Raw genomic sequence first — 14,437 nt, 5'->3', positions numbered from 1 at the left:
ACCTATTAACAAGGTATTTCCTGGGTTCTTCAAGAGGAGAGACAAAACAAAATCACTTTAGTCTTCCTAACATCAAGACTACTACTTTTGATGACAACATTTAGTTCTAGGTCATCTAACACAAGAAATGGTGAAGCTACTCAGCGTATTGCCAAACAATTGACAAATATTTAAAGCTTCATGGCTTGCAAAGATGTTTATGCACAAACTCCTAACAACCTCCTACACGGTCTATTTCCCCCCTACCAATTACAAAAGAACAGTGCCAACAACTCTAGTAATTCTTGAAGCACCAACCCAGTTTACTACTATTATTTCTTGTAAACTTTTCTTACTTGGTTATTGTTTCTTCGGTACCTATCCTCTTGAAAGACGATCTTGTTGAATAACGAGAGACCATAACTGACTTTTAGATCTGCTGCAACATTCTTCAGCTTCATTCACCATTTCAGTTCAATACTATCTTATACTTTCTATTGTATTCCTCTTTCCAATTCCAATAAATGGCATTAGAGACTTGGACACTTATGATTCTCTAGACTTGTTAGATAAAACTGTACGTAGTAATAAAGCTTCTAACGGTCTAAGTTGTACTGTTTATCCACATTTAAGCAGCATTGATTTCCTGTCATTCTAATTAAAAAAACTTTACTCATTGTTTTGCTCTTATTATTATGACATTTGGGGACCAATATTTTCAAACCTTTGTTGATTATTTTTCTAGATGTACGCGGTTTTATCTTACGAAGTCTAATACAACATTTAGTTTGTTCTTTACTACGATTAGGACATAACACCAAAATTCAACAACATAGTTCCTCTTCTTGTACACATGGTTGTTTACGCTATGTTTGACTGTTTTGCATAATCAAACTAAATTTGATGCTAGAGCTAAGACTTGCATCTTCTTAAGTTACCCATCTTTTATTTCAAGGGATGTTTTTTCTATGAAAAAGATTTCCATTTTCACCTAACTATTCTTCCTACTGTTTGTACAATTTGATAGTTCTCATACTCCCTCATCTCCATCAGTTGATTCTGTTCTTCTCTTATCATCAATCTTTCTTATTTATTCCTTTTGACCATCCTCCTTCAGTTAGATCTGTAACGTCCCGATTCCGAAGGTCCAGAGAGTTATCTCTTAATACTTAATATCAACTTCAATAACACAACTATAAAATTCAGAAAATTCTATGAAATTTTAATCCATTTAATCAATCCAAATATCTAAGTATCTTCATGGGGACAACAAAGAAATTCTCATTACATAAATTATAAATTCAAAAATATCCTTAACTCATCAAATCAAAATAACACAAAAAATAAATCAGTTTACTAACTACGATTCTCAAAAAGCACTTGTACCCTCAGGCATTTATTCCACTACGATTATCACACCTTGCTAAAACTTCCTACTCTTGTTCTCCAACTGGACCATCAAAATTATCTGAAAAATATATGGAGATAAGGGGTAATCAGTAAGTAGAGCACATATACTTGTGTGTAAACATGAGCATTTACAGAGTTCAGAAAACAGAACAAAATATTTTCTTTCAGAATGCAGAATCTGAATATTGTTTCCAAAAGGCAACGTCAAAATATGATATCAAAAATATCAGAGCGAAAGTTTGAAAATATTCATAATCAAAATCCCTTTGGCATAGCATAAACTGAAACATCACATCTTATCTTATCATATCAGAATAGGTACCATGTTTAACCCCTGTGGTAGGGTTGTGCAAACTCCGATAGCTAACTGAGCAAAAACAGAACGTGAATCTTCCCCTTATTCATTCTCGGAGCCCCGAGTATGCACATAGGAAAGACCATGCAGAAAACTACTTTGTTTCCAAAGTAGGTACACCTGATTCAGAAAAGTTGGTACCAACCCGAACAGAGGCCACAGTTTTACACCCGTAGTAAGGTCAGAACAGAACATAAACAGAAACAGAATGTTATGCTAGAGGTTTTCAGAAATCACATCATATCATATCAGAGCACATAACATATTTAGAACTGAACATAATCAAATCACAAAAATATAATTTATGCACAAAATTTCATATTCACTCTCTTTTGCACAGTTCAAAAATAAAATGCCAAAATAGCTCATGTCTATACCAGTCATGCCAAAAACTAATTTATTCTTAAACAGAATCTCATGAGTAATGTAAAACAAATAACTGAGGAAATTAAAGTTTCTTTTCATAGCCAAACATGCATATTTTTCATAAATCAACTTCAGCCCATTTTATTTTTATGCAAAGTCTAGCATAAGAACCCCGCTTACATGGACTTCTTAGCTTATCAAAAATTCTCCACAGCAGTATTGAACGAAAATCAATTGTCACCAATAAGATAATCATGTAACTTCCATAAATTTCCAATCTACGAATTTCAATATCTAAACCTGAAATACCTATTTTAAGACTCCAAAACCTACAATTTCTCTTAACTCTAAAATACCGTCACTTTCTAAATTCATCATTATCCACTTAATCGAATTCGTACTGAATAAGAATTTAATCGAACAATTATTAAGATAATTAAGGAACTCAATTAAAAGTAATATTTTAAAATACCTAAAATACCAACAACATAATATAAATAAATAGAATGTTTTGGCTACTAAAATTTCCATAAAATAAGTCATGAAACAATCCTCTCTTAATAATAATAAAAAAATGTTTACTTCCTTTAATTAACAATATTATCAAAATATTATCAACACAATTATAATATTTTATGAGACTTAAAACAAAATCCATTTAAACATAAACCAAAAAGACCACTCATCCGAAAATATAACTCTGGAACGTACACTAAGGGTGAACTGGTAATAGTACTCAACTATTAGGTTAAAAAAATTTACATATATATATGTATATAAATACACCTTATGAGAAAAACTAGCAATGAACAAAAATAAAAACAAAGGAATAATAGAAGTGCAGCGGCGGCGGGGACTTACTCAAGGAGAAACCACGCGGCAGCGTGCGACGGCTGGACTGGTTAGGCAGTGGTGGTGCGGCTGGAGAGCAGGCGTGCGACGGTGAAGTTGCCTACGCGGGGCGGCGAGAGTGAGAGAGATGTGAGAGAACGGAGGGTGAATGCGCGAGAGGAAAAAAAAAGAGCAACGTAATAGGGACTCACCTTGTGGGTAATGATGAAGCAACGACGAAGTGGCTGGGAGAGGCAGAAGTGTCATTCTTAGGGGTTGAGGCAACCGGCATGGGCAGTGGCTTAAGGGCTGTGGGTTGGTTGTGCCATGACCACTCTGTTTCGGCTGTCTAAAATAGGGGAGTTTCGTGGCTTGCGACAGAGGCTACGAGAGGCGTTGGGCAGCGAGTTCATGTGACTAGGCACGGTGGTGAGGTCTGGACATAGGTTTTCATAGGGTGGATGAACCGGGCACCAACTTTGTGGGGGTGTCGATTCATTGTTGGCCGTGCGTGGGTGCTGCTCGCAGTTCTTGAAGTTGACTGAATGGTGAACATTCTCAACGCAACAGTTTGTTGTTGCGATTGGGAGGAGTTGGCTCTCGGCGGTGCATGGCGTGGTGGACGGTCATGCAAGGGTGCAGAGATGACTCTAAAGCAACTGTGTGTGGCTTTGCTAGCAGGTGTTGGGAGGCAGTGACAGGGAGTAGGCTGAAGAGGGTAGCAACTGTGTTTCGGCAGTTTCTCCGTGCATGAGATGATAAGTGCATATATAAATATAAAAGGGCAGTACGAAAACCCTAGAGAAATGAGGGAGATGTGCATGTGCATGGAGTGGATAAATACATTAGAGATGTGTAAAGGTGGGGAGTTTTTTTAAAAGCAAACTGTGATTGTACCTCTGGTTTAATAATAACGGACACGGGCATACAATGATCGAGTAGAGTTCATTTCAAAAATCCATTGGAAACAAAAATTGATAACCGATAAAAACCACTATGGACCTATAAAATAGTATTTGAAAAACTTTTCATATATTTAACTCAAAAATATAAAAACAGACTTGGCGCTAGGCCTAGGTGTTACAAGATCTCTCCCTTGAAAGTCATCAAAGGATCAGACAACCCCATAGTTATCTACAATAGTAACGTTGTCATTTGTTATTTTTGTTTTGGTTTTCTAACTAAGGATCGGTATCCTTGTCACCTCACGACCTCTTCTTCACCTACCACATCGTTGGACAATGTTATTTCTCAGGAAAGTTCTGGTACTCCTTATCATTTTATTTTGTTCTTTCATATCATAAAATTTCACCATTATATGAAGCTTTCATAGTTGCTATCTTAATTGAAATTGAACTTCAATTTCTTCACCAAGCTGTTAAAACTGAAATCTCCTTACCGGTGTAAGACTATGACAGTAGAGATCAAGGTCCTAGAGGCAAATACCATTCAGATAGGCCTATAGAATGCTACAAAACTAGATCAGTACGTAGATCATGAAATTGAAGCTTTGGGAATGCTACTCAAGGCTTAAATGTTCAACAGAACAGTTTCATTCAAAGCCATAAACATTTTTCTAATGGCATGTACGCGTGTACTCACAACTGATATGGTCTGAAAAGAAAGGTCGAATGATAAAAAATGACTTTTTAATTGCTAAGCTCACAACTTTTGTGAGCTGATTTTTTTGCCATCTGATGTGAGGCCGCTGCTACCTAACCTTTAAGAATATAAGCACCCTTTCCTAGTCAAACCACGCAATGCAGAGACGTTCAATTAGGTGATCAGCTATTGTTCTCCACCATATATGATTTTACTACTAAATAAATAGAAAGACTAAGTTGATTATTGCAATTTTGGTGGTTTTATTATTTATATATATCATAGCAAATAACAGTGTAAGGCCCCAAACCCGGTTGGTCTGGAGAATTACTACCTGTCACTTAAGAACATGTTTCCCAACACAACTAAAATAAAACTCCAAAACTTTATTAGCAAAACTCAAACTCATGTACTCTAAATAACCACATTGAAAACTCCACGAAATCATTACTGCAGCAAAATAAACTAAGGAGTCCACAATCTCCTGGTAGTCATAACAAACCAAACTAATAATTTCATAAGTCTTACTCAATCCAAGCCCAAGATATAATTAAATCTAAAAGACATTAAAACTAAAGGACATCAGAATTCCTTCTTCTAACATCCTCTCCTCAGCTTAATCATGCTCATCAATTTAATCCAGGTCCTCAGTTGGACTCTCCACATCATCTGAAAAATATTATGAAGATAGGGGATGAGTTATCAACAACTCAGTAAGCAGAGGACATATGCTAGCGTGCAAACATGAGCATTTACAAAGTATAGCATGCAGAACAAAATATTTTCAAGAGTTATTATGCAGAACAGAACATATTTTCAAAAGTAACAGAGCGATGGTTTTAAGACAAGTAATACCCATAATACTTTGGCATAACATAAACTGAGAATCATCATCAGATCAAAACAGAGCATCACACAGAGCAGAGACCATATTTCACCCCCGTGGTAGGGTTGTGCTAACCCCGGTGGCCAAACCAGGTAGTGTAACAGCCCGCTAGAAATTCATTGGCGAAATTTCTATTGACTTTAGGAATCTCGTGAAAATCTCATAACTTTTTACGAATCGACCTATTGCATAGGTTTTAGTCTGTCAACATAGTCAGTGTTATCACTCACTATGCTGCTAGAAATATGAGTTTTATTTATTTGAGGTGGTTAGAAGTGTCAGAATGCATTATGGTCTACGCCATTACACTCAGTGGATTATTTAGGATTTTATGGCACAATATCCTATTTTCATAATTCCGGACGAAACGTCTGTTGGAAATTGTGAAATTATTTTTAGGGGCACTTCGAGGTTAAATTTCGGTAAAAGATTTTCACTGTAGGTTAATATGAATATTTAGGAATTTTTAGTACTAAGTTTATGATTCACTTTTTTGAAGTGAATAGTAACCTCGGTAAGCGCACCAATTGCAGTGTTTCGAAATCACAGTGTGGAATGTCCAAATTGGATTAGAGAAGTTTTATTTGGACACTTGGCAAGATCTTAGCCACACTTAGTGAATAATTTTAGACACTTGGCACCATAAGGAACGTTTGTTGGATTTGAAGGAATCAAGGTGTGAGATCATGTCGCTTAAGCAAAACTTTGTTTCATCTGCTCAACCAAATTGTGCCAGATCAAAGAGGTTTTCAATCCTAGTGAAATTCTAAATGGTGGGAATCCAATCGAAAGCCCAAAAGCTTGGTTGAAATCGAAACCCTAAACGGTTTCCCCAAAACCCTAAAGTTGGCCTCTAAATATTTTCTAATCCGATTTTTAGCATTGTATTTAATCACTTGATTAAATCACTTCCACATGCTATTAATCCTTTAAATTTGTGTTAGAACATCATTATCCAACCTTGTTAACCTTGAAAAATTGATTGGGCCAAGAGATATTGGATTTGGGCTTGATAGCAACTCAAACCCTCTTTAAACCCCAAATTTTAGGCCCATTCGGTTTAGGCCCTTTAAGGCCCACGAATTTGGTCACCATAGGATTGCTTCATGGCTAAGTTTTGTACCCCCACTTGGCTGGCCAGATCTGTACAAGAAGAGCCTAGAAGGTTCTTGAAAGACATAGCTAAAGGGCCACCTCACTCATTCACTCTTACACTCCACCTTAAGAAAAGATCTTGGTCTGATTTTTATGAGAAGAAAAGGCCAACACTCAACCATTCCTTCAGTCCTATCACTTTACATAGCTTGTGTAAGAAGCTCTTCAGTCCACTTCCCACGAAAAAGCAACTCTCCTTTACACTTTTCCTTCATAGAACACAAAAGACACTCTCGGACAGTTTTTCGTACCTCTTTTGAATGCCTGTTTCGAAGCTTTTGTAAGTGTTTCCTCGCAACGTTTCCTTCATTAAAGTTGTTTCTTTTGGAGTCTAGTTTACGTGGATATCTTATTTGTTCCATTTGGAGATCATTTGATTGGTAAAAAGTTGTTTAGACCCCAGAAAGGTCATTCTGGGCGATAAACTGGAGAGTGTGTTATATTTTGGAGTTTTTGACCAAGCTAATGAATAGATCTTGGTCCGAAATTTTTATGGAGTACTGTTAACATGTGTATATGATTATTGGTTGAGGATTTGTTGCATGATTAAAAGTTTTGGTGAAATATTTTCTTAGGTCTAGAAACTTAGAAACTGGAAGAGGAAAAACAGTTTCTGTTTTGAGAAAGTTTAAATCTTTTATGGTTTAATCTTATTCCAATGGCTTTGATATTTTTATTGGAAGATCCTAAGCATCTTATATACATGTTAGAATGTTATTTTGAAGATATTTGATGTTAGTTTCGAACATATGAAATTTTATGGAAGGAGATATTCGGTTAGGCCAAAGTGATGATGTTCTTGGCTAAATTTATGTTTTGGTTGATGTTTACCCATGTGATCTTGAGTTTGAAGCTTGGATCTGTTTTAGGACACCTTTTTGAACCATGTGATGTTTTGGTTTGAAGATCACTTCTTTATAAGTCATGGATCAAGAGGTTGATCAAAACAAGTTAGAAACAAAATTCTGTTTTGAACTTAGAAGAGAAACCAAAAAGTTCAAGTATGGTTTTAGTGATTTTGATGACTTTTGTTCATGATTCAAAACATGATTATTCTTAAGAATATGTTATGAGTGTAGTAGAAGAAAAATTTTGGTTTAATCATGAGTTTTGAGATTTGAAAGAATTACAACAAAAAGCAAAGGAAATAGCCTTTGTAAGTTTCGGCCATATAGAGTTTTGATGGTTGTGTTTAGTTTTAAATTTTTATGAATTGATATTTGAGTTTAGGACAAAATTTACATAAGGTATGTAAATTTTGGTGATTTTTGAAGTTATGATGCAAAATCCTTAAGTTAGGGGTAAAATGGTCATTTTCCCACATGTAGAGGGTAAAATGGTAATTTTACTCTAAGTTGATATTTTTCCATATTCCTAATTGTTAGTGATTAAGTTCTAATTTTTAGAAATCACTACTTTCAGTTTCCCGTTATCGCACTTGAGTTTTGTCTCGAAGCACGAAGATCGAGGTAAGTTAGCTTTTAACTTACTATCAATTTAATGTGTATGTGTGATAAGTAAGGGAACTAAATTGTATGTATGCATGTTATCATATGTGCCATGCCAAGTCATTACATATTTATCTGTTACACAGAATTTATTCTGTCATGAATTATTCATCTGTTACACAAGATATTCTGTCACGTATTGCTATACATGCTATACATTGCAAGTATGTCATGTTAAGTTAAGTATGCCATCTGTTACATGTATTTCTTGTCATGTAATATTCATTGTCACATGTTACGCCATGTTAAGAAATGTTGTCTGTTATATGGTATGCCATGTTACGAAATGTTGCATGTTACATGTATGACATGTTATGAAATGTTCTCTGTTACATTTATGTCTCGAAGTATGTCATGCATGTCGTCCTACGTTCATGTCACGTTATGTTACGTCAAGATTTCTGTCTTTTATGTCACGTTCATGTTACGTCACGTTACGAAATGTCATGTCTGCCAGTTAAGTCATTCATGTCAATCACGACCCTAAGCGCTAGGATGGGGTAATATCCTAGTGGAACTCCTTTGTTCACGCTGGAGTGTCTAAATAGGTGTGAAATTCCCTGGGTTGACGAAGTACAGTCAACAGGTTGCGAATGGGGCCTAATTAGCTGGTCACCGGAGCGCGCCAGGCACTAACGCCGATGGTGCCACACATTATGTTATGTGTGTCCACAGCAAGTGTGGCACAAACAGATAAGTCATGGGGCCACAACAACTGTGGAGCATGAAGTATGGGGCCACAACAACTGTGGAGCATACACTACGTGAGACACAGCAATTGTGACACGTAGAATACGTGGGGCCACAACAACTGTGGAGTACGTATTAACGCACTCACAGCTGGTATAGAAACCTGTGATGTGATGCGGTAATCGGCAGGGACACACGGCTCAAGGGGACCTGTGTAGCACCCATATGGTCACGTTAATGATTAAGTCTATTGAATAAGATTCCAAGTTCAAGTCATGTTTCACGTTATGTTACGTTCAAGTTTACGTTCACGCAATCATGGTAATCCCATGAGACAAGAATATGTTTCAAGTTCATGTTATGTTATATTCACGTTCACGTTATGTTACAAGTTCATGTTATGTTATGTTCACGTTTACGTTATGTTCCAAGTTCACATTTATGTTATGTCATGCTCAAGTTCAAGTTCAAATTATGCATGTTCAAGTTCATGCTATGTTTCAAGTCCATGTTATGTTCCAAGTTCACGTTCATGCTATGTTTCAAGTCCATGTTATGTTTCAAGTCACGTTCATGCTAAGCTTCAGTTTTAGTTTAAATTATGCCAGTTATATTATGTTGTATGTCAAGTTATGCTATGATTACTTAAGATTTGATTATGCATTCATGCTTTTACTGCCATGCATGCATCATTAACCTGTGTGGAAGTTTCTTGTTAACTTGCTGAGATTTGTAATCAAATCTCACTGTGGTAGTCCCAACTACCATTCCCCCCGAATGGTAGATTTTGTTACAGGATCTGAAGGAGAATCGGGAATCGACCAACTGGAAATGGTCGACTAAGCGACGATGCGATGTAGGTGTTAATACAGTAGTTACCTCAGATTACTACTTGTATTTGTAGAGTTCAATCTCCATCACTCTTTTGATCACAACCATATGGATTAATATTGTGATCTCAGTTGTTTAGTATGTCATTATGTATGAAGTATGTTTTAAGTATTTGGGATATTTCGGTTTGGTGCATAGTATTGCTAAAAAGAAAAATTATCCGCTGCGAATATTGCATAATTCTAGATGCATGTTAGGAATATTGCATCTTATATGTCATGAAGGGGGCAGGTAACCTTGTGTTGCATGTCTCGACGCTTCAAATGTCCGTCCGATCCCAAGCGGAATTTGGGGGCGTCACAGGTAGAGACAGAGGTGAAATCTTTTCTTTATTCTTCTCGGAGCCCCGAGTGTGCACACAGAAAAGGCCACAATAAAACCATTTTGTTTCCAAAGTGGGTGCACTCAGAGACAGAGAAGTTGGTATCAACCCAAACAGAGCAGAGCATAACAGAGTAAAGCAGAGACAGAGTCAGATACAAATACCAGTACACCATGCCAAAGGTTTTCAGATGTTATATCAAAATAATACAGAGTACCGAAACAGAATCAGACAGTTTACACACACTGACAACAAAAGCCAGAACATCTTTCTAAATAAATGCATAATTTTTCATATTCTCAATATCACTCACTTTTTTAGATTTCAGAAACCACATGATAGAATTTAGCTCATGTCTACACAATGCATGTCAGAACATATTTTTCATTTTTCATAAAGATTTGATGAATAATGCAGATAAGCGACCGAGGTTGGTCTTTGTTTTTTCCAAGTTCCCATTACATCACAAAATATGCAAGTTTTCATATAGTCAACCTCAGTATTATTAACTTGTATAAAACCTAGCAAAGGAACCATACTTACCTGGACAACTTAGCTTTTCAGAATTTTCTTAAAAAATGTCGAGTCGAATATAAATCGTCACTTATAAAAATATTTTCAATCAATCATGGATTTCGATATTTAAGCCTAAACTTCTAAAATAACCTATTTTAATATCTCAAAACTTAAAACCTTCATAATCCCAAAATATATCATCACTTCCTAAAAAATCACCAATATCCACCATCACCAACGTCAAACTCAAAACACCAATATTTAAACCCGAAACAGCCAACAAATTTCATAGCATAAACCAATCTCATACAAATAACTCCATTATCCAATCCAACCGACCCCCTTACTCCTCGGACTCAGTCCGGCACAACCAACTAATTCACAGTAAATATGAATTAGCGCAGAAATACATTTAAATCTCAAAAGTTCTTTGGGAAAATACTTATAATGCTATAATATAATTTTTGAAAGATCACGGAGGTGCTAGAAGCGGCAACGCAGCAACAAAACAGTGCCAAATGCATTGCGGCCGTGGGTCTCAAAAACTCACTTTTGAACGGGTGTAAACGAAGACCCGAGATTGATAGGGTAAGACTTAGGGATGTGGTGAAGCTAGTGGTGGTGGTGGTTGGCCGTGGGTGGCGGCGTAGAGGGCGGTCGAATGCTAAAATACCCAAAACGGAAATATTGATGGTGGGGCCTCACCGATGACAAATCGGAGGTGAGGATGGATGCATTGGGTTGTTAGAAGGTCAAGGATGAAGTGGTGAAGAAATTGTGGCCGGAAGTGGCGCGACGGCGGCGCGGAAGCACAAGGAAAGGCACGGCTTCAAGCCGTGCGTGGAGGAGAACGTTGGCAAGTTAGGGGCTGAGATTGGTGGGGGATGATGGCCGGCGGGAGGGGAACTTGTGGCGGTGGGCGGTGTCGGTCACGGGCGGCACACGGCGGCAGGCTGGGGGAGGAAGGAGAATGCACGGGAAGAGAGAGGGAGGGGGCGTCGCGCGGGTGAGAAGCAGAGGGAGAAGAAAAAAAGAAGAAAAAGAAAAGAAAACAAGAAAAAGAAAAGAGAGGAAAGAGAAAATGGAGGGAAAGAAATGAGGTCCAATCCCCACATCTTGGGTCACAAAAATAATTAATCGGAAACGGTTTTAAAACAACAAGTGAAATAAAATAATTCAAACGTAGTGATTAAAATGAAAAATAAATAATTAAACCCAACAATAAGTTAATGTAATTTAAGAAAAAATTTAAATGCATAACAATAATTAATTTTAAGAAAGCACTTCAAAATAATTTTCACAAAATTAAAATCATAAAAATAAACCCACTAAAAAATCTAACTAATTTTAAAACAAGAGAATAAATTTTTAAATTAATAACAAATAATCTTTTAATTAAAAATATACTAAAATTCGGGATGTTACAAACAGTGTGAAAACTTCTTAGGAAGCACTTCCTCAGCTACTTTGTGAAAAGAAGCCCATCCAGCTAGTAATTGGTCTTCCCATGACTAGTATCTCCATAAGTTACAAAAATAACACCAATACTTTTCTAATTCAATGGTAAAAATTAGAACACCAAATACTTTTCTAATTTAATGGCGTCAAATGTGTCAAAAACCCAACCAACCCAACGCTGTTTATAGATTTTTCCCTGACAAAACCCAACTAACTTCCAGATGGGAACTTCTCTGCTACAAACTCGTTTTCTACGTGATCTTCTGGACATTTTTGTATCCCCTACATCATTTGACTCGGTCGACATGATGTTTGCCTCGGATAAATTAAAACGATAAAGATGAAGACTCGTGGGGTTTTCAGGAGAGGAAAAGTTCTATATATAGTACCATTATTCCCAACCTCTGGAGTAATATCCCAGTATCTCATCTTCAAAAACGAAAAAACTAAAAACCCCTTACTTCTAAAAACCAAAAGCCGATTCAGCTATGAAGATTCCATCACGTTCACACGTCCACATGCTGTCATACCTCGTCGTGTTGTTGCTTCTCCCCTTGCTTGCCTCATCAGCCGACCCCGATTCATTACAGGATTTCTGTGTGGCGGATAAAAGTGCCAACTCTATATCAGTTAATGGCTTCCCTTGCAAACCTGCCTCAAAATTAACATCCGATGATTTCTTCTTTGATGGTTTGACCAAAGTGGGTGACACGTCAAACATCTTTGGCTCAAACGTCACTGCAGGTAATGTCCTTTCTTTTCCTGCACTCAACACGCTTGGGATTTCAATGAACAGAGTGGACATTGCTCCGGGAGGACTTAATCCACCCCACACTCACCCTCGTGCAACCGAGAGCGGCGTGGTCATCGATGGGCAGGTACTTGTGGGGTTTGTGACAACGGGGAATGTGTATCACTCAAAAGTCTTGAATGCTGGGCAGATGTTTGTCATTCCTAGAGGACTTGTACACTTCCAAAAGAATGTTGGAGTAGGGAAGGCCCATATCATCACTGCTTTCAACAGTCAGTTACCTGGGTCTGTGGTCCTTCCCTTTAACCTATTTGCTTCAACACCCTCGATTCCAGATGATGTTCTAACTAGGGCCTTCCAAGTAGAAGAAAAGGTTATTGAATCTATAAAGTCGAAGTTTAGTTCTTGAGCCAAGACCAACCAATCCAGATAATCTCCCCTTTATCTGAAAATGGTGTTGTAGTAATGCTTTTGATTTGAGGTTGCCTGCCTCCTATTCTTATGTTGTTATTCTTTGTGTTGATTTGAAGTTCAGTTGTTGTAATGCTTGTGTTGTTATTCAGGTTGCTTATCTTTATAGTCAAGGTTGTTTATGATTAACATTGATTATGGATGACGAGCTGAACAACTAATTGTAACGCCCCGGTCCCGCACGGGTTGGAAAGTTACTTCCAAGCACTTAAACTCACCTTTCAACCATATAAAAACTGATTCTAAATTCCAAATATCATATAGAAAATTCGATTCAATCTAATTTCCTCTATATAACTAATTTTCTAAAATGCCAAGTCATCAAAATACAATAAAATTTCCTAATAAAAATCGACAATACACATAAAAACTTCATATGCTTAAACCACTATACTTAAATCATCTCACACAACGCCTCATAATCTTGATCCCCAGCTGAACCATCAAAATATCTGAAAAATATTGAGGACATAAGGGGTGAGTTATTAAAAACTCAGTAAGCAGAGAGCATATACTCACTGCAACAGAATGTGCCTTTTGTGACAGAGGAAACTGTCACCAAAAAAGGACAAACCATCACTAAACATATTTGGTGACGGTTTGAAACCGTCACCACAACCGTCACCTAAAGTACGTCACAGAAAACATTTGGTGACGCTTTACTGTTCAACCATCACAAAAAATATTTTTAGTGACGGTTGGAAGTGTTTCGTTCGGTACAACGTTCGAACGTTCATGTTTTTGTGACGGTTATAAACTGTCACAGAAAATAACGTTCGGACGTTATACCCGACCGATTGGCGTTCGAATGAGATAATTTGACGTTTGCTGAATATCGTTCGAACGTATCATATTTACATTCGGACGTTCACCCGACCGATTGGAGTTCGAATGAGAGAATTTTACGTTCGTTGAAAATCGTTCGAACGCAATATATTTACGTTCGAATGTTAATGCGTCCGAACGTTAACTACAATAAACGTTCGAATATTTGTTCGAACGTAAACGTAAATGTTCAAACGTAGCGCGTATAATGTTCGGATGTTATTTCGAATGTAAACGAATGAGCGTTCGAATGCAAGTTCCTTGTTCGAACGTTAATCGCTTTACCATTCGAACGGTTTGTTCATTTTAGCTTGAATACGTTCGAACGTACAGTTTGACGTTCGAACGATCAAATTGTATTTACGTTTGAACGTTTGTTTTGTGAACCAACGTTCGAACGATTTTTATTTACATTCGAACG

At 37.0% G+C, this 14,437-nt stretch overlaps 1 protein-coding gene across 1 annotated transcript; it reads left to right on the top strand.

Moving 5' to 3' along the window:
* Positions 1-12,398: 12,398 nt before the first annotated feature.
* On the top strand, positions 12,399-13,129 carry LOC109001051 (germin-like protein subfamily T member 1). The gene has a single exon (XM_018978163.2). It carries the CDS (start codon positions 12,458-12,460, stop codon positions 13,127-13,129), a length of 672 nt encoding a protein of 223 aa, XP_018833708.2. The 5' UTR covers positions 12,399-12,457.
* The last annotated feature ends 1,308 nt before the right edge of the window (positions 13,130-14,437 follow it).

This window comes from Juglans regia, chromosome 9, assembly GCF_001411555.2.
Source record: "Juglans regia cultivar Chandler chromosome 9, Walnut 2.0, whole genome shotgun sequence".
Classification (NCBI taxonomy): domain Eukaryota; kingdom Viridiplantae; phylum Streptophyta; class Magnoliopsida; order Fagales; family Juglandaceae; genus Juglans; species Juglans regia.
This window is presented reverse-complemented; position numbering and strand designations above follow the sequence as displayed.